We start from the raw sequence: 21290 nt of genomic DNA, 5'->3' as shown, positions 1-21290 counted from the left end.
TATAATTATTGCTTTATTATAAAAGGATTTTGCACTCTTATGTACTAAGAACTGTTTTTTTTTTTTTTTCCGGAAGAAAATTATAATTGGATTAGGAGTCAATACTTCTCTCTTTCACCTGTTTATGCTGTGTGCTTCTGCTTTTGTTTTCTTCTTCTGTTTCTCTCTCTAATCCTTTTTGCCTGACATTTTTTCTTTCTGAATATTGTGCAGCCATGGAACTTAAAGTATTGTCCAACAGATGTAGGCTTATCTTGTTGATATCAATCAATGCAAGATCAGGCCTGAGGGTGACAATATCTTCTATTTTTACAAGGATATGATGTTGATGTCAGGTGATTTTCGTATAAATTCTGGGCAACATTATACCGATTCTGTTAAGGAAGTTCTGAGGCAGACAATGCTCCATCATGATGCTATATTTAGGGACCAGGTGAGCAGATTTTCTCACTTGAACCCTGCATATTTTAAGGCTCTCATTTGCATGCTTCTTTTCATTTGAAGGAGGAGAGCTATTTGTATCAGATGATTTAAATTTCCTCAGTCAAACCAACATTCTTCGGAATGATATAGATTTTCGAAAACATTCTTAAGAGATGGACAATTAGCATCACCTACTACACTTGTATGAGATTGAAACGACTTTCTCGTTGGACATCAAATGCAGCTTTGTTTCTTTGACTCACACTGTTTGACTCCCTAAATAAAAGATTACATAATTGGATACTGGTTGGTTGTGTTTCAGGTTTATGAACTGCATCGCATATACGGGATCCAGAAGACCTTGATGAAGGACCTCAGCTGGAACGAATTTGGAAATTTTACTTCGTGGACAGCTAGCACGAAATCAATTTCCTTACCATTTCAACATCCAGAAAAAAGTAAAACATTAGGAGGGGATAGAATCTTTTCTGGACCAGCAATGGTAAAGCAGGTAAGCCTTTTTCTTAAATTCAATTGATTATCAAGAAAGGATGATGGCCTGAAGTGTTCTTTACTTTATTTTTTTCTGCTTGTGGCTCACTGTCAAGGAATGCTTAGATCAACCAGCCAATTTTGTAACCAAGGAAATTTCCTGGGCCAGAGTTAACCCTATAAACTGAATTTTATCATGAAGTATTTTCTGGATTTCATTCCCCAACTATCATGATTTGCGTATAAACTCTGTGGAAGCATGGAGTTTTGTAACTGACTTTACCTGTGTGAGTGCAATTTGCTTTTCAGAGGTGATGAATATGCATCTTTTGGTCATCTGTCTCTGACTTGAGGGTTTTTTTTTCTTTTCTTTAGTAAGCTATAGATATTGTTGCATTAAAATGGCCACATGATTTCAGGTTGGGACGACATCAACTACCCACTTGAATTTGCTGGAGGACAGACGAGACCCTTACTCTAAGCATCTGCCATTCAACCTTCAACTTCCTGCCGACGAGTATATTAGAAGTGCAGGAGCCGAAATTCCCGAGGATGGCAATTTATTGCCAACTGTCAACGAATCCATTGGACTGAAGGAATTTTTTCATGCAAACCTTGGTCCAAGTCCAGAAGAGGTGAAACTCTCTCTGAGTGTTGGCAGGGGCACAAATAAGAAGGGATGTTCTAGGAGATCTTGGCATAATAGAGAGGCTTCTTTGTCCCCCATATATGTGATTGATTCTGAAGATTCTGTTGAAGGGAAATCTGATGTGGATATGAAACCTGTTTCTTCCCTCAGTTCTGAAGCTGCAACAGCATTTGATGGAGACAAAAATGGGGTACAAGCTCCGTTCTTATACAATTATTCCTTCGCAAAACCAAATGGAATCAATCAAGAAAATAAATCCTGCTGTTCAGATACTGGTAAGTTTCGTGCTTGCTGCTTTCTATTTTATATTTTCTATCAAGAAAATCTTCTTCCTTTGGCATCACTTTGTGTGGTTTGTAGAGGCTTTGAAATTATCCACTTGTTTAACTATTGGAGTTAGAGAACTAAATTCATGTGTTATTTAGATTCTAGCCCTGATCAAGGATTTTTCTTTTTGGCCCTTCTTTGAAACCTTGTGTAGGATTAAATGAATGCCAGTCTGCTCCCCGACTAAGTAGTCTGTACACCTCAAAACCAGAAATCGCTTTATGTGAGAGAGGACAAGTTGATCTTAACAGAGTTGAGCTTGATGGATCATCTTTTCTCTCCAGTGATCCTTTTCTGAGCTTTTCTTCTCTGACAGAAAGTTCACAAGCTGTTGTCGGCAGACTCAGTAATGAATCCGGTAAAGAGATTCAAAGTGTCAGGGCTTCTGGAAGCAAAGCTGGTCAGAGCTTTTCTGATGAAGCTGCTGCTGGGCTTCAACAAGATAATTTTTTGTGTTCCTCTCTGATGGATTCAAAGTGCAAAGTTTTTGGTGCTCAAGCTTGCAATGTGAGCACAAAGTGTAGAGAAAATGGTGGAAATAAAGTTGTTTTAATTGATCTGGAGTGTCTACCTGAGGAGTTGGACCTCTGTGAAGACTTCAGTGACCAAGATATTAAGGTTTGTAAGGATGATGTGAACTTATCATCCGAATTTCAAAGTGGTTGTTCAAACAAGGGTTTTCAACAAAGTACTTCTGATATAACACCCATATCCAATGTGGAAAGTAATAAGCCATGCACATCTATAAGGTGTACTGACTCACCCCAAGCAATTGATGATGCAGAAGTAAGGCAAATAAATTTTGAGAGAAGTGAAGAGGATACTGTGTCTTCAGGTCCATTTAGAAGTCATGCCAAGGCTCGAGCTGAAAATTGCAAATTATCTGATGCTACAAGCAAGACAGATTTCTGGGCTGCCGACAATTCTTGCTGTATGAAGGGTCTGCAGGCTGGGACAATTGGGGTAGGAGAAGTTGAGAATTTAAAATCTTCTGCCTCTGAAAAATGTGTGGCCACTCAGTTAGGATCTCGAATTACAGGAAGCCAGTCTTCTGAAGGTAAAGGAGAACTGGATAATTCAAAATTGTCTGCCTCTGAGGAATCTGGAGTTGCTCTGTTAGGATCTGAGCTTACGGAATCCCACTCTGCTGAACAAGGCCCGTTGGTGGAAACTAAGGATTATTCTCGTCCTTGTATGGAGGAAAGGCCTTCTGATGGAATCAAGGCAAAGCAATATCATGGTCAGCAGCATATTGTAGATAATGAAATTGATATTTTGGTCCAGAAAGCAGCCGAGTCTCTTCTTTATATTTCTTTGGATAATTCATATTGTTCACAAAAATACATTGCGGAGGCATCAAATGCGTCAGAGGAGGAGATGAATGAGCAGCCCGAGTATTCTTCTGATTCTTTTGAGTCAATCACATTAAAGCTAACAGAGTGCAGTGTGGATGATTACTCAGTATCCTCAATGCCAGTTGAAGTAAAGGAGACAGACAAAGGGTGTGGATGGAAGTTGAAAAGGGGAAGCAGGCTTAAAGATTTCCAGAAAGACATACTGCCCGGTCTAGTTTCTCTTTCTAGGCATGAAATTTGTGAAGATATAAACATTATTGGAACAGCCTTGAGATCAAGGGAGTACAGGAAAAACAGATCCAGAAACATTGGTGGTGAAAAATGGGGTGTGCCTGTGAAAGGCAGGCGGTCAAAACTCAATTATATTGGTCGAAGAACCTACTACTGAAATTCTGGTGTGGAATTGGCATATGAATGGTGCGGTGCATCCATGGATGATTTATATATCTCACTGTATTTCTGCACAAACAATTTTTTGCTGCATTAGTAGGAAGTGTTCCAATTGTTCCAATTTTAGGGTTTGTCAATAGGTGATTTGTCTAATCATACGATTTGTTTTTCTTCTTCCTTCTATCACCCATTTGGAATAGTGAGAAATCTACTCATGATTGGTATCTCCTTAATGTCTAAATCTGCACAGCAGCACAGGGCTCTTTCTTCTCGAATGGCATGCTAAAGATATTGGTAATTACTAAACAGTTGCCGTCAAATTAACCATTGAAGAGTATTGACTGCTGGAAATAACCTGCGGCCTGGTGATGTTGGACACTTCGTTTTATAATTATTAGTTTTTGTCTTCTCTCAGAATTTCTTGAAGCTTTCTTAAAAGTAAATTGAAATTAATCTATTGTCATATCAATATTAAAAATATCTCATTCTGCCAACAAATAAAAAAGGGGAATGTTTCAGGAAATTTAACGATTGCATTTAAAAATTATAGCACTGTCTCCGAACGTACTAATAATGTATGTTTTACTATCCATGTGTGTCTGACTAACATCTGTTCTTTTCGTTTGTTTGATATTTTTGACATGTTTCATTGGTTTGTTTCTCAGTGCCGGCAGCTTTAAAAACCCATATTTTTTCATTAAGAAAAGGAAAAAACAAACTCATATATAATTCATTTGTTAGGAAACTATTATTGCAAATCTAACTACCCAAACTACTAATAATAATAAGATCAAGTACTAATCCAAATCAGGCCAAATTTTCTTTGTCCCTCCTGTCATAGACTTTTGAGGGCACGTTTCGGTGTTGTCGTTTTTGTTTTATTTTTATTATTTTTAGTTTTTAAAAAAATTAATTGCAAAGAAGAGTTCATACGCAGTGGGAGTCTCACCAAAAGGGCCAGCCTTGACAAAGAATCTATCATTGAATCAGCAGATCTAGGAACAAAGAAAAAATCGCAGTATTTGAACATCGGCTTAAGCCCAAAAATATCTTCTAGAATAAAAAACACAATTGTAGGAGGAGAAACTGCAAGCATCATATTCAATAATTCCAAACAGCCCATCTCCATTTCCAGATTATGCCAACCTTTTGTGCCTGCAAACTCCAGACCTGATCTAAGAGCTAGAGCTTCAGCCACTAATGCTGAACTGCAAAGGACTCCACTTGAAAAGGCTGCTAACACCCTGCCTTCTTCATTTCTAAGCACCACTCTGATCCCACCATTGTTGCCATCTTCCACCCTAGCCCCCCATCACAGTTCAATTTGATAAATTCTTTCTTGGGGGCACCAAACACTTCTGTTGCTCTCCGAATCCGTTTGACAATGCATAGAAGAAGAGTACTTTCCAGTGAGTCCTTCAATATTTGTTTCTGGTGGAAGGGGGAGAGAAAATACTTGCAGAAACCTCATTACAAAAACCAGGCCCATCTCTGGCATGGACTTCTAAGAGAGCCCATTGATCGGAGGCCTTCCATTTCTTGTTTCTGGGTTAACCCCAACCATTGGTCTGAGATGAGTGTGGATCCTTCGTGAAAATAGACCCACCATTTTTAGCCCTAAAACCTAAGCACAGCCCGCCCATCCGGGTGTTGTGGAGCCCAGTCAGGTTGGGCATGCTTAGGACTAATTCTCAATCTGTACCATAATACCAAAAAGCAAGGGGCAGACATGAATGCTGCGCATTAAATGTACAACATCTGCTGTCAACGGTCAAGCACCAAAGTTGAACCCAAAAACCAAACCAAACCTAAGCACAGCCAGCCCATCCGGGTGTTGTGGAGCCCAGTCAAGTTGGGCATGCTTAGGACTAATTCACAATCCGTACCATAATACCAAAAACCAAGGGACATACTTGAATGCTGCACATTAAATGTACAACACCTGCTGTTGACGGTCGAGCACTAAAGTTGAACCCAAAAACCAAACCTAAGCACAGCCCGCCCATTCGGGTGTTGTGGAGCCCAGTCAGGTTGGGCATGCTTAGGACTAATTCACAATTTGTACCATAATACCAAAAGCAAGGGGCAGACATGAGCGCGCATTAAATGACAACACCGCGCAACGGCAAGCACAAGTTTAACCCAAAACCAAACCAAACACAGCCAGCCCACGAGTGTTGTGGAGCCCAAAGGTTGGGCAGCAGGACAACACAACCGTAGCCGCAATACCAAAACCAAGGGAGCAAAGTACAAACCCGCCGGAGCACGGTCAACCCAAACCACCACAGCCAACCCACAAGGTTGAGAGCCCGAAGATGGGCAGCTAGGACAATCACAACCGACATAATAACAAAACCAAGGGACAAACTTGAATGCTGTACATTAAATGTACAACACTTGCTGTCGACAGTCGAACATTCAAGTTAAACCCAAAAACCAAACCTAAGCACAGCCAGCCCATCCGAGTGTTGTAGAGCCCAGTCAAGTTGGGCATGCTTAGGACTAATTCGCAATCCGTACCATAATACCAAAAATTAAGGGATAGACTTAAATGCTGCGCATTAAATGCACAGCATCTACTGTCAACAGTCGAGCAGTGAAGTTGAATCCAAAAACCAATTCTACACTAGGTTGGTTTTCAAGCCCACATCTCAATAGTTTTTCCATCTCTTTCCAAGGATATGTTTTGGTTGCAAGAAAAACAAAGGGGAATAAAAGGGACAGTTGTCTAGGATAGTGACTCCCCCACTTGTTTTCCTTATAGATATCCTAACATCTCAAAGGATCTTAGCAATTGTACGAAACAACTACTTTATTTTGAAGATGTGCAATTCCATGATATAAAAATGAGAAGTGTACAGAATCTTCATCTTCTTGGTTCCACAAATGATGGTATATCATCAAATGTGGAAGATTGCAATGGATGATTGATTTAAGTACAAAGTGGAGTATCTTGCAGATCATCCCAGTGTCCTCAGATGGTGTCATGCATATCAGATCCACAATCATGGATGATCTTTGCTTTCCTAATTTCAACCAGACGATTATTCCTTAAAAGTACACAATCAAAATTTAATTATCACAAGTACAAATAGTAAATACTTTTTGTGTCTCAAAATAATTGGTGGAAAGAGGTTATTCTTAAAAAAAAAATACAAATTAATCTGAAGGCGTTGGCTTTGCTGGCAAAAAGATAAATTAAGTCACCACTGCCATTGCCATCTCCATCATCATCATCCCCATCAATGTGAAGGAATACTTTCTTTTTTACTTTTTTTTTAAGAATGTGAAGATAAAAAATGTGAAGATAAAAAAGAAACCTAGACAATGACGAAAATCTAGGTAGATCAGCCAAAAGCATCCCTACATGACCTCACTGTCAACGTAGCAGATGATGGCCCATAACAATTGATAGAAAGGAATGAAGAAATAAACAAGGGGAATCATTCTTGGCCTTATCCAAAATTAATGGGTTTTATTTTAACAAATATTTTTACCATAAAATTGGAGGAAAAACATCCTCGAGTTGGGTAAGAAGTCACTGCTGTGTACAACAGTGCATATATATACCAAATGGTTGGTAGATGAAGCAGAGTAAATATGAGACTATTGAAGATTTTAAAATTTTAAAATTAAGCTTTTAATTTCAGCTTTCTACTTGGTTCAAAAGTGTACTGATGCTGTGCAAATTAAATGATTTTTTTCCCCCCAAAATTTGAGAAATTTGTTATCATCTCCATTGATGGTAGTGTATGATTAGATTAAATTCTTATTTTTAAAGTTGATAAAGTAAAATCTTTCTAAATAGAGTTATACCAGGGTCAGACATGGCTATCCTCAAATTTTTTTTTGAAATTTATTTTTTAGTCATCTTTCCATATGTGAAATATCAGTAGTTGTCATTTTTAATTTTTTTTGAAATTTCTCTCCTTAATTTTTAAAAAATTTCCTTCTAATGAATCCTCTTTTTGGTAAGAACAATGGAAATTGGTGTTTGATATACATCTTGGCCAGCTTATGCACACCTCGATTACATTTTCAGAGGGAGCTTTGAAATGATCTCTTACTGAGAAGTATAGATTTTATCACTCTACCAATCCTGCATTGACAACAATGGATTGTTCTAATGCGGAAAAACTACAATTAAGTAGAATTCATCTGTTTGCAACGGATCTGATTTTCAAAGGTTGATATTGATGCAAAAGAGATCCAAATATACTGATCAATTCCATGTTCAGTTACAAAATTTTAAAACATCGTCTTCAAGCCTTCAACTTCAAAAGAAGAGACAAAAACAAAAAGAAATCACGAAATCTTTTCTTCACAGCTTACTTCAATCCCTCCCTCTTTCTGTGGGCACACCTTCCAGCTAGTTCTTCAACATCTTCTGGATCTTGTGGACTACCCAAGCTTCCAAGGCATTTGTAGAATAATTATCAAGTTGCAAAAAAATGAACATGATTAAACCATTTGACAATCTTCTGTTTCAGTATTTTCAAATCTTAAAAAAAAATTAGCCAAAGCAAGAATTCAGAATTTCAAAAGAAGATGCAAATTAAGAAGCAGAAAAACTGTCTACATGTACCTAATCAGAGCTGCTTTCGTAAACGATCCCTACTTAGATTTGAGAATCTGGAAATGAACATCACAGACTTGTTATCATCTTGATACGATTTGTTAACAAAGTAGTCAACAACAGCATCCTTAAGAATTGGCTTTTAGCGAAACACAAACAGAAAGAGAAACATGACAAACTGTAGCTTAGCTACAAAGTTTTGAAATCTTCTGCAAGTAACACCATTATAAGGGTTGAGCCTAGCTATGACCCTCCATTGCCAAATTTCGATCTCGATCATCGGCAATACATGCTGCGCATTTAATGCGTAACATTCAAGTTCGGGCCCTTATAAATCCCATGCTAGATTGCATTTCAGGGTCGTTATAACTACAAGGAGTTGGGCCAAAGTCATGTGGGTCCGGAAGCCATCTTTTCAGTTCCGAAGGCCCTGGGCTGAAAATAGTTGATCAATATGGACCAGAAAAAGAGTTTTTGAGTGGGCCAGTGGGCCTGATATCAAGTTTATCGATTCGGTATTGGTTTTATGAACCAAAATCAAACCGGTTCGTTTAATTAAATTTTCAACCTAACAAGGTATGCAGCAAAAAAATAAGAAAAGGAAAAACCAACCTAAACTAAAACAAACCAACGAACCGATAGCGAAATTTTTGTGATTGTGATATTAGGGGATGGGAAACAATTAACCATCACACCAGGGTCACCACTTGTTCTTCCTTTAACAGTGGTTGGACCACTCAAGCCAGAATGGTGCAAGCAATTGGTGTGTTCACCGTCAAACTGTTTCGGAAGTACGTTGGAGATGTCTATGCATTAATTCTGTATTGTCAGTGTCCAATGTTTAAAGTATGTGCATCGAGCATTGTATCGGTCAAATAATTTTAAGAGATGTATGTCTTGTATCGAGTATTTAATCCTTCTGGTTAATATATTTTAGTATAATGCAATGGAGAGACGTATGAATATGTATGATCAGCTAGTAAGTTATTTTATAGCGAGAAATTTAAACCTTAGATATAAATTAAATGCAAACATGGGACCGCGGGATTGATCTGTAAACTCTAGCTCATTGAACCTGCAAATCCATGAAATCTGCCTTTATAAATGTAAAATTAATTAGTTTCCGAAAACCAACCCGTTTGAAAGACCAGGATGAGAGAGATGCTGAGATGCTTTCTGATCCAATCCAGTGTGCTGCTGCTGCTGCTGCTCTGTGTTCTCTTGAGTGATGAGTCCTAAGCTTCCTATACTCAGTGTGCAGAAAAAGAGAGAGAGAGAGAGGGACAGATTTGCATAGAAAGCAGCAGCAGCAGCAAGAGAAAAGCCAAAATCTAAATGTCAGAACCAGAAAATCCATTCTAGAAATCTTGTTTCAGTGCACTTTTAATTCACGGGCTTGGAATAAAAATCTTAGTATTGCATGTTAGGTGGAATCTCATTCAGTTCCCTCATATGTCAAGATCACCATATTTATTGCTCTCTCGCCTTCTCTCTCATCTGTTCCTTCCCTTCCATGGAGGCATGGACCCTCCCCTCCCCTCCCCCCGCAAAGTTCTGAACCTTGAGAACCTGCATCTACCACGTTTCATTATTTAATAACTTTCCACAACAAATCTCTGCCAAACAACTTAGAATAAAGTGACTAGAATGAAAAAAGAGAAATAAACACAGAAGCTCATGTCCCTCATGTCGTGGTCTGTTCTCTGCTTGGCTTGTTTGGCTTGTATTCTTGAAGACTGTGATATTTTATTCTTTTGCTTTGCAAGTCTTGTTATCTAACCTTCCTCAGCTTCGTCACCATAGCCTGCCTAGATACACTCAAAGCGACAAAACGAAAACCCAGAGAGAGAGAGAGAGAGAGAGAGAGAGTGGGGCAAGCACTGAAGCACTCACCAACTCCGTTGTTGTTAATTACTGCTTGAACATTATTTACTCTCTCACAACAAACAAAAAAAGGGGGTGTTATTTACTATTACAATACGAGATTGATTTTGTTTCTCACCCAAAAACTATTACCACAGAAGACCTTTTCAAAAGATTTCATACCAATGCTTGAACGATCTCTATCTCAGCGATCTATTTCAGCATTTAACATGCAGTGGGTGGATGAGGATCCTTTCTTTTCACGCGATCTTGAAAAGATTTCAAGGACAGATTATCCCTGAGGAGTAAATGGTGGGTCAGCGAGGAGGGAACACACACAAGCATTAAAATGGAATGAGATTTCTATTTTTCACAAGTCTCTAGATGAATGAGAAAAAACCATGCCTGACCATAAGAGTACAAAGATAGGACCAGCATATCACATAGAATCTTGGCATTCAAATCAATCTCCTTAAATAGGAGGTTCAAATTAAAAACTAGACATTAATATCCAATGCAAATAGGGCAATTCAAGATTTTTTGTTTGGTGTTTTGTGGGTAACATATGGAATTATATGGAACTCATAGTTATGATTTTTATGTAAGAATGTATGTATTATTATTTGTAAAATGCGAAAAATATATCCTTGTGACCGTAAACAACGATTCAAATTAAAACCGTTCAGAACTAATCATCGGAAGGAAGAAGACAACAGAAAAAACGGCCCCACCAATCTAAAGGCTGAGTTGGAGTCTTCCTAACAATCTAGGATCATCAACCTTTGAGATTACAGCCAAAGAGTTATTAATTAAATTAAGTGAACAGCAATACAATGATTATATAGTCTGACTCTAATCACAGACTAATAATAAAAATAATAATTTAATTTCCAAATTCTTTGGGGGACAACTTGTCGTTTTCATTGGTTTAGCTGGCTTTTTTTATTCTCCTCTTAATATCCGAAAAATATTGATAAAACAAGTGATTAGGCAAGGCAGCTGACCAAAAAGGGACCCACATGTAAGAAATCTTGAATGTCCTTCCTCGGATTCTCATCCTACGGCTGGCAGAATGCCAGTCTGGCAAAGTCCGCGCGTGTATTTGGGGAATATTCACAAACAGTCCACGATAAGTCGATAACTCCACATCGCGGGAAATAAGGTTTCTCTTAGGTTGAGAGGGGGACGTATTTGGAATAAAAGAATTCAAAGGGCAATATTAGCTGTTAAGAGCTGTCGTTAATTCGGCCATTAATGAAGGAAAGGAACTGAAATGCAAATCTACTGGACCGTTTCGTAATGCTAAGATTCTGATCTATTGAGATCTACGCCATTTCAGTTTGAATTCAAATTACTTTTCACCGTTGGATGCAATACTGAACCAGAGCTGCCACCTAATCTCCCTGCACTTCCTCGCTATAAATATAATACGTTACCCTCTCGCTTTCTCCCTACTGTTCTTCTCTCTCTTTCTCTCTTTTCAAGTCGATTTTTTAATCTCTCTAAAACTCTTTTCCCTCTCTGGCCTCTGCTTCGCCTTTTAATAATCACAGACGGGATATGCTGTTGTCAAGCAGAGTCTCCTTTTAACTGCTACACAGAACACACTCACAAAGGGAGAAGGAGAGAGAGAGAGAGAGACGCACACAGAGAGGAGAGAAAGAAGCTTCCTTTTGGTTTTGGTTGTTCTGTGAATCTACAATGTCAGGTTGCAAGGAGGAAGACCCTCGTATCAATAGCATCAAAAATAGAATCCGCGTTGTACCCAATTTCCCTAAACCAGGTTTCATTAATTTCTTCTGTCTGTCTTGTAACCTTGTAAATTAAATTTTATAGTACTTGATTGGGGAAGTGGTTTTAAATCATATTTGGTTTCGATTCCTCTGTTCGAAAGCATAAAATGCAACTTTCTGTACAGTTTAATGATGCCCAAACAGGCAATTTTGGTTTCAGTGTTCGCTGAGGAGACATTTCCTGATTATTTCATGGTGGTCAAATGGCAGGTTTCATGTTTAAGGACATCACGACTCTGCTACTTGATCCGAAGGCGTTCAAGAACGCTGTAGATATGTTCGTCGAAAGGTACAGAGGGAAGAACATAACTGTTGTTGCAGGTAAACGGGTTGTTTTCTCCTTATCCTATAGTGGTATTTCTATTTGTTTTGATATTTTTTTTTTTCCAAATGCTGGATTTGTTTAGTGTATCTTGTTGTGTGCTGGGTGCATTTGCTCTGACGTTTACATTTTGGGTTTGCTTAGTACTTTTATTGGGTGGTGGGTCCTTCTTTTCGAGCAAAGTTGGTCGATGAACACAAAATGTTTCCTTTTTTTCTTCGTTACTGTTATTGCAGAAGTTTAGAGAAGTCTTTCTGAATGCTTTTTGGGTTATTATTATTTTTTCTTTCTTTTTTTTATGGCTGTGACTATGTCATCGAGTGATAGTGTTTTGACTATGAATTCTACTAGTGGGCTGTGTTATCGAGTATCAGCTCTGAAGTTTTCGTTGCCTTACAATGCACTTTTGAACTGTGGGTTTGATCCTATTTGCACGGTTTCTAGCGGGCGACGATGAGTAATGGTTGCCACCAAAATTGCTATGGTGGCCCCACTTTCGTGCATGTTCAGCTTGGAACTGTTCTTGGCCCAGTTAATGGGATTTTTCTTTCCTGGTGATTTTTATCCAAGATTCGATTCAGACCTTGTTTCAAGTCTTCCTTTGGTATCATTTCTCTTGTGTTTTTTTTGCAGATTCAAGTACTGCTTAGAATGATATATTATTGTTACGGAGATTATGACCGAGTTTGGTGGATGGAGTTTGTTCAGTTGTATCTGGTTTTGTCTGGGTTCCCTGACAGTTGATTTGTTGAAACTGACCGTCACAACTATTGAACAAATTTAAGAAAAAGTTAGACCACTTTTTATTTTAGCTTTGTTCAATGTGGACTTTGGGTGCTGGTGATCTTTGTCTTTGTTGGTATATAGATTGGCTTCCTAGGAAGTTCTATCAGTCATTGGTGACGGAGTTTTATTTTATTTTGGGCCTACTTGCTGCATGAAATGTGAGATGGTGTCGATTTTAGAGTTGGAACTTTCATGATGGATATCACTGTTAGTGTTCCTGTGTTCTTTCTTTCTCTATGTTTTCAATATGATTTGTCCGGTCCCAATTGTGACTGTTGCTTACAAATCCCATGGAATGTATTTGGTTGTTGTGTCGAATTATGCTATTGGAAATTATAGTTTGCCTTCAGAATTAACAATATAATTTATGAAACTTATGTAAGAATACCCGGTGTCAAGAAAAGTAAGCCAAGTTGCATCCTGTTCGATCAAAATTTTTATTTTCTGTTAAAAAGTGTAGTGAAACATCAAAGCATAAATAATGTGATATTTCAAATAAGCTTATCATTCTGAATTCAGTCGTATGCTCAAAAACTACAGACATGTTAGTATTTATTCTGTCTTAAATATTTCTGACTGTCCATATGAGTGCTGGGTGCATGGTTCAGATACGTTGAATTACGGCCACATGCTGCAGCAGCCTAGAGTCATTTTATTAAATTTCAGTCTTCGTTGTCTTCTGATTATTATTATTATTTTGTATGTGTTTGGCTCTGCTGTATTTGTTTGGATGATTTTTATTTATCAATTTCCTCATTTATGTATTATTTGGACAAGAATTGTTTTTGGTTGGATATTGATCTTATAAGGCATAGTGATTTCTTTTGAGCCACTACGGGCCTGCTTGCAGTGTTGAATATGGTCTGCAAAACTTGCTTCGGTGAGCTACAATTTGCATTTTATTGATGCATTTGTGTATTCTTTATCCAATGTGTCATGCATTGTCATAAATCAATTGCAAACAATCATGATATGCTATTTACCAGATACTAATTTTGTTAAATTAGCAGTCTGTGGCCTAATTTTGCTATATCATTATATTTGCACATCCACTCTGTACCAATCCAAAGGGACATTACTTATTTGCTTATGTATCTATATGCAATTTTACAATTTTCAATTGGCTGGTATGTTTTTTTCGCTGATTTTAAAATTTCCAGAACAACAGCATCATGCATATTGTTCTCAGAGTTATTCTGTTTGTCTCAGGGATTGAAGCTCGCGGCTTCTTTTTTGGTCCTCCCATTGCATTGGCTATTGGAGCGAAGTTCGTTCCTTTGCGGAAACCTAAGAAATTGCCTGGTATGATTCATTTGTTGTATATGTACTATGAATTTTCTAGAGGTTGCAGCTACATGCCACATAGTTCCTAAACCCTTGCCTGCCAGATTCCCCAACAGTTCAAAGTGGTTGTTCATTATGCACTATCATATTTATCATTCTTAAGATTATTTTTCCTTAAAATAATTTAATGACTGGAATTTTCTATCTAAGTAGGTGGTAACACTGAGCATGTAAACAGTACATACTGAAATATTAGGCCGAATTAGAAGAGACATGCCAGAAACCTCAGAGCTATTGATGTATATAACAACAACAAAAAAATATGGGAGAAGGCTCTTTGAGCCTAAGGTGTACAGTGTGCCTCACCACATAAGCTAATAATAATAATTACCTAATGTGGCAAGATCTTGATGTTGTTGTTGGTTTCATTTTATTTGATTTATTTTTATCAGTTTACTTTATTTTCCAACATTTAACAACATAGATGCTATAAATTTTACATGGTTTGAAAGGGTTATAACTTGTAAGGACTGGGATTCAACTGATCAGGGGAATCCTTTGTTCTAATCCTTTAGCCATTTCATGTATTTTTTTTCAAAAGCATTTTGATGATTTCACCATGGGATGAACTGTTTGTCTCAGTATGCACAGTATCAGACTGTTGGTTTAGAATTGTATAATCTGTAACTTCATCAAAAGTATGTTTTGATGATATTTTGTAAAATTTACTCTGCTATGGTTTTGCACTGTTTTGGTCTCTATGTTTTGAAACTCAGCTGGTTCCTACTGTGCAATGTGGTTTACCTCTTTCTTATTCCTCATAATTTCTGTTCTGTGTTGCTGTATCAACTTATTTTCTTAGGCCTTTCATTTGTATGCCAATTGTCATTGACAGTTAGAGCAAAACTCATATTTATCCAAATAAAATTGACCTTTTATCAGGATTTCTTATTTAACCATTACTTCTGTGCACATTTGACATGATTTTCAAGTTTATCAAATTCTTCTAAGAGAATTAGTTGGGTTGCCATTATGTGGACTGAATCCTGTTCCTAGTTGAATCAAGCAAATGAGAGGCCTAGTTATCGATGAACACAATTTCGCAGGTTGTGGTCTGGCATTCATAAATTATAATACCCCAAGTTTGCTGAGTAGCACTTGATATTGTTTTATTAGTGCATGGATGATGGACTTATCTAACCCACTAGCATGTTTTCTTAAACAATTATAAATATTCAACATTTTGAGTTTGTATGAATTAATTTGTGTCGCAGGTGAAGTTATTTCAGAAGAATACGTCTTGGAATATGGAAGAGATTGTCTACAAATGCATATTGGAGCAGTTGGACCAGGTGACCATGCTTTGGTAGTTGATGATTTGGTAGCTACCGGTGGTACACTTTGTGCAGCAATGAATTTACTCGGTCAGTATTCTCTCTGTGCCATTATATAATTTTCATTAATATAGAAAATCCCACAAAACATTCTAAACTGTGACTTAGGCAAGGAACTGAGATGATTTGTCTGTGCCACGGGTTATTATGTTACCCTTGATTGGCTTCATGGGGAGGAATAGGTGGCTGCCTGTGGTCCAAGTCCAGTAGATGTACCTGATAATACTTCCTCTTTTCTCATTTTTCACTCAATATGAAAGCCCTATAGACGAGGTTTTAAAATCTATAGGTTAGCTTATGATTTGTTCATGCATATTCATCTTAGCTTATCTTACTATGTCACATGTATCAAGAAATGTTGATAGAAATTTACTGTATATTCTTGATAAGTACTCGAGAGCACAACAGCAAACTTTATTTTACGTCTCTCCAGCTGCTGGATGGACGGTTCATGGGCTTGGGTTGCTGGATGTCAAACTGCTGAGCCAGATTCAACCATATTCTCCCACATTTATTTGCATTTCCCCTTGATAATAAGGAAGTCTACTTGTTATTCAACTCTGTTTGGGCTGAAACTTGCTGTATGAGCTGTTAATATTCCATTTGTGGTTTTTAGTGGTGCATGAAAGTTTGGTTCCAGTAACATCTGCAGTGTCAGATATTAGGGGAAGGGAAAGCCTAAGTAGGTCTTGTGTGTCTCTCTTCTTTAATCCCTGTCTAAAGACATTGCATTACATGGTCCTCTGTCTGCTGGTTTTGTGTTGGTCTGTGTGTGAGAAATATGCATGGTTTGTTGTGATTGACTTAGAGATTGATTTTTTTTCCTTTCCCAGAGCGTGCTGGGGCAGAAGTTATTGAATGTGCATGCGTGATTGAACTACCAGATTTGAAGGTTTGTGTGCATCATATTCTCCTTGTCCAATTGTGCAGTTTTCTTCAGTACATAGATTGATGGGTCTTGGCCTGGTTGTTTCAACTCTATATTGAAGGATTTATAATACCTGGATTTGAGATATAAAACTGATAACACTACAAATATAGGCACCCCTTCCTGGCATGAATTGGCTTGGCATTGGAGGTGCCATTACAAGTGAGCAGCCCTAGATATGAGGGCAACAACCAAACAATAATGAAAAAGCCCGGTGCAGGTTGAATTATCATCCATCTGCTGAACAGCCTCTCATCAAGGTGGGGGGAGGGTATCGAGTTTGATGGGTAGATACACTTTTTGCTCTTAGATCAAGGCATTGTGGTTATGATATCAGAAAGCATTTCCCTTTGCAAAGTCTTTAGTGTGGCAAACAAAGTTCAGATTCCTTTAAAATGATCTAATTTGAGGATATCTTCCTGAAGCCTCAAATGAGTGCAAGTTCTGTGCTCAATTTTGATAGAGGTTCCCCCTAATATTTCATTCACCTTAATGCTAGATTTTGCATTTCCCTATGAGCTTAGAATTGCAGAAATTTAGAATTTTATGATATTAAGGTTGTGGATCTGTGGTCTGATGCCTGCAGGGTCGTGAACGACTGAAGGGCAAGCCATTGTTTACCCTTCTGGAATCTCACTAGAGGCGTCAACATGGTTTTAGTGCATCTCCAGTGAATACTTTGATCGTTCTGTACATGGGAAGAGATGTTATTGGTGGATTCCATTTCCAAACGTTTATCATTGTTTCCAGTTTTTCCTTCAAAACATTAGTTGGTGGTTTTCCTAATCCTTTGTTATTGGCGCATTATTATATATCATAAATATGAAAGAGAAAAAAAAGTTTAAGTTTGCTTGATAGTTTGGTAGCATTTTCTCTTTTTGTTCAACTCTCGGGAGTTTATACTCAATATGCCTTGAGGTATTGTGTTTACGACTTTACGTGCATTACTTTATCCTTTGGCCAATACATCTTTGTGCAATCCGCGATTCGGTATGATACTACTAGATATGTGTTTATATGGACTCACATATTGGACACAGTCGATATGCATCATATTGATAGGTCTCTTAAGATCTCTTGATTGATACGATATTCTTGACACCGGGGCACACCTAAGTTAATGGACAATCTTATCAATCACAAATCTCTTTCTTATCATTCATTTGTCTCTTTTGTAGGTTCCCCTATGTGGGTGGGCCCCGGGGGGACCCCCCGGGGGTGCAGGGAAGGGCGCAGGGGACCCAACCCTATCCGGCCCGCGACAGGGCAGCCGCCCCGTGAACTTTGGTACTATGCGTTTGTACTTTTTAATTATTTAAAAGAAGTGCTGTTTAAAAAAAAAAAAAAAAAAAAAATCAGAACAGCAAGAAGATTGCTTGAGGACCTGAAGAAAATAATTTATGTATTTAGTCATTACTGATTAACTGTATTGTAGGGCTTCCATGGCGACAATGAACCATGAAGCATGTGCACAGAACATGATAATCAAAATGCCACATTTCATTTAGTTAGGCAGATGTTGTGACTTATATCAAGCACTGAATCTCTTTCTCTGGTTTTTCGTGAATTAAGCCACAACCATGAAGAATCATGCCTTCACACGCCTTAGGATATGATCTCTGTTCCCAGGTGAGAAAGAGATCAACATTAACCTTCATGAGCCATGACACCTTATGGTCACACCTAATCTGATGTGACCGTCAAATTCTTTTCTGGGTTTTTCTTTCCGACGGAGATGAATCTTGGATGGTATGTGGGTTCTAGTTTGGGTAGCATTTCGCATGTGAACTTGGAACTTGGATGAAATACCAACAAGAAAATGAATCTCACCTAACACACCAGAAACCATCGAGTCTGTTTCCTTAGTTTTGGAAAAGTAGAAAATACAGCCCGTGAATCGCGACTCTGATTTCATCATCAAATCTGGACACCACTGCATAATATAGACAAACAGAAATCAAAGAGGTAGGACCCTTTACTCTTTATACATTTCACAACTTGCAAACTATGGACTATTCCATTGCTGCCTGAAAGTAACCCAATACAAACACACATGTACAGAGAGGAGAGAGCCCAATTAAAATATAACTCCATGAGCTATCTCCTTCGAGTTGCAGAGTTTCAATCAAAACTCAAATCATTAACTTAAATCTTATCAGGAGAGCTAATTCATCCCACCCAAATCCCCTAGAAGAAGAAGATGATAAACAATTCAAAAACCTTTGATGAAGCAAAGTGGAGTAACAATAATTAAATGTTGAAGTATTTTTCAACTCAATACAAGATAAGCAAAATGAGTTGATAAATACAAGAACATTGAACATTTTTTTCCCCCTTTTTTCCTCTCTGTTTTTTAAATTCTATAGTTTGTAGATGACAAGGAAACAGGGCAATACAGCTCGTGAATCATATACAAGGAGCTCACCATTGTCCCCATTCACCGAGTCAAACCCAACTCGGCCTTCCAAAAACGAGTCAAGTTCAAGCTGCTTACACACCCTACCTGCAATGACGCGGCACACTAACATAGCCCTCCGTCCTTTACCTCCACCGGCGTTCTCGTGAGCCACTCCACTGCCGGAAAACGTACGTATCGTCGCATCTATGCTGCCGGTAAATGTACACATCCCACCAACGTCGTAGATCATTCCTGTGGTGGGACCCAAGCAGTGAAACCTCATCATTTCGTTCCCATCTGCGACGCACCGTGCATCATCTTCCCTACTATTACAGCCGCTTCCGGCACCGCCGCCAGTGCCGCCGGCGGCGGCGGCGTGAGACTTCACCATCTCTCTATACTCCTCAAATCGGGCCACCGTCTTAGGCAGGTGTTGGATCTTGAACATCATCTCGACCCGACCCGAGAACACCTTAGGTGACCAGCTCGTGTGGAATATTATCTCCACAACGTTGCGAGATGGGTGCCCCTCCGACAACTCCGTCAACGTCGGAAAGAAAGATTCCGGCGTTCTTGCAGTACGTAAGGAGGCACTCCGTCGGACACGGTTCGTTGGGTTCGAACCTGCGTCGCCTCTAATCTGTCCCGAATTCCTGGAACTACTTCTTCGTGGAATGGGCGATGATGGGTTTGATTTTCTGGGCTTCTTCGTGTTGGTGTCGATCACATCTTTAAGATTCTGAATTTTTTTTCTGCAACTCGTAGAAGCTAGCAGATGATTGAGGTGCTTACCACCACTTGGGTGGTAAACATCATCAAAAGCTCTTGACTTACATTGTAACGATTTGACCCAAGCAGTCGCCATTAACGTCAACAAGATCAGATTTCTTCTTTTGCTCTGTCAAGCAATTGAAATGGAAATCTGGATCACATTTTGGAGTGACTTGCTGGATAGAATACAAACAGAAGGAGAGTAGAGGGAAAGAAAGAACTCAAGACAGAGAGACAGACAGACACGGTCAAAAGAAATAATGAAGCAACACTCGCCGTTAAATGTGTCCTTAAATGACTCTTATCTTCACATGTCTGTGGAATGTCGAAACTACCCATACCACAAATTTTTAATATTACAAAATTAATGCATTTTGTCACGATTAAAAAATAACAAAATTTGATTTTAATAGAAGACAAAATCCATTCATATGTTTCAATGGAAAAGTTCCATGTAACATGTTACGTCGTGTCAGTGAGAGTGAGATCAGAAATTTCAAATCAATTGCAGGAATCATGAACTCTGATGGTTCAGAAGCACCTGATATAATTCTCAAGCTGGGTTTTTTATTGGTAAGAATTCCCCAGCTACTAAGCAGTAGTGAATTTTAGATATTTGTTGGATGTGCTCAAATATTTGTTCTTTTTTTCACAAAATGTGGATTGTTCTAACCCTAAAAAATGTGTTAATTCTATTGTGATTATTGTGATTAATGTTAGATCAATAATACTAGGGGTGTCAAATTGCAGCTTGAATTGGTCAGACCAATAAAACTAGGAGCAGAGTTGAGATTTAACACTGAAGAAGACCATCTACTGCTATTTCATATAAAATACAAAGTTTTCTCTATTCAAGAAGGTCATGTATTGATATTTCACACATGCAAAGATGGCCAGGTGGAAGTTTTCAAAAGATTGAGAGAGAAAGAGGCAAGTGCGAATATTTCATACATGAAAAAGGGCTAAAGAGAAAATTTCAAAAACCTAAGAAGAAGAGGAGACTTCTCAAGAAAGTCGAGGGAGGGATGGCCCCCATAACCTGTAGTTTCACCTCAAAATAAAACCAACCGACAAAGAATAAAGAAATGAACTAATCTAAATCAAACTTAGAAATATATTGTTGTTCTTTAAAAAAGAATTTCATTCAATGCTCTATTGTGTTAAACAAGAAAGTTTTAAATCATGAGAAGGAGGTGGCTGAAAAGTTGTGTAAATTGCTTGGCTGAACTATTCTAGAAATCTTAACATTAAATTTGATGGAATTAAATCTGAGCCGTCCATCATAAATGGTTCAGATTTAATAGAAAGATTTATTTACACAGCTGTTCAGCTACATTTATGCCTTAAATCATCAACATACATATAAAAGGCCATAATCTAAAATGATACAAACCGACACTTCATCTTAACCGTGATAGTTTTGACAAATAATAAAGTAGAATTACAAGAATTGAAGAACCATTCAAAAATCAGTTAAAAAATCGCTATCAATTTAGTTCAAAAGGTATATGCTTTCAAGCCAAACAATTCCAGGTACTC

General features: G+C 38.1%; 3 protein-coding genes across 4 annotated transcripts; 2 read left to right on the top strand and 1 right to left on the bottom strand.

Moving 5' to 3' along the window:
- The first annotated feature begins 252 nt into the window (after positions 1–252).
- Positions 253–3986, top strand: LOC149013511 (uncharacterized). The gene is made up of 4 exons (XM_089159977.1): positions 253–433; positions 746–934; positions 1335–1839; positions 2046–3986. The coding sequence occupies exons 1-4, from the start codon at positions 320–322 to the stop codon at positions 3632–3634; spliced, it is 2397 nt and encodes a 798-aa protein (XP_089016103.1). The 5' UTR covers positions 253–319; the 3' UTR covers positions 3635–3986.
- A 7558-nt stretch (positions 3987–11544) lies between these two features.
- On the top strand, positions 11545–17544 carry LOC149013510 (adenine phosphoribosyltransferase 3-like). The gene is made up of 6 exons (XM_089158577.1): positions 11545–11858; positions 12079–12189; positions 14186–14278; positions 15535–15684; positions 16488–16546; positions 17169–17544. The coding sequence occupies exons 1-6, from the start codon at positions 11777–11779 to the stop codon at positions 17220–17222; spliced, it is 549 nt and encodes a 182-aa protein (XP_089014703.1). The 5' UTR covers positions 11545–11776; the 3' UTR covers positions 17223–17544.
- A 431-nt stretch (positions 17545–17975) lies between these two features.
- Positions 17976–19993, bottom strand: LOC149013509 (uncharacterized). Of its 2 annotated transcripts, XM_089159106.1 has the most exons (2): positions 19086–19993; positions 17976–18515 (listed from the first exon to the last, which is right to left on the bottom strand). In XM_089159106.1, the coding sequence occupies exons 1-2, from the start codon at positions 19843–19845 to the stop codon at positions 18445–18447; spliced, it is 831 nt and encodes a 276-aa protein (XP_089015232.1). In that variant the 5' UTR covers positions 19846–19993; the 3' UTR covers positions 17976–18444. The 2 variants fall into 2 exon arrangements, with proteins under 2 accessions (XP_089015232.1, XP_089015231.1); XM_089159105.1 differs by lacking the exon at positions 17976–18515 and having other exon boundaries at positions 18522–19993.
- Positions 19994–21290: the final 1297 nt, after the last annotated feature.

Source organism: Hakea prostrata, chromosome 6 (assembly GCF_041222555.1).
Source record: "Hakea prostrata isolate BN-2017 chromosome 6, UWA_Hpros_2, whole genome shotgun sequence".
Classification (NCBI taxonomy): Eukaryota; Viridiplantae; Streptophyta; class Magnoliopsida; order Proteales; family Proteaceae; genus Hakea; species Hakea prostrata.
This window is presented reverse-complemented; position numbering and strand designations above follow the sequence as displayed.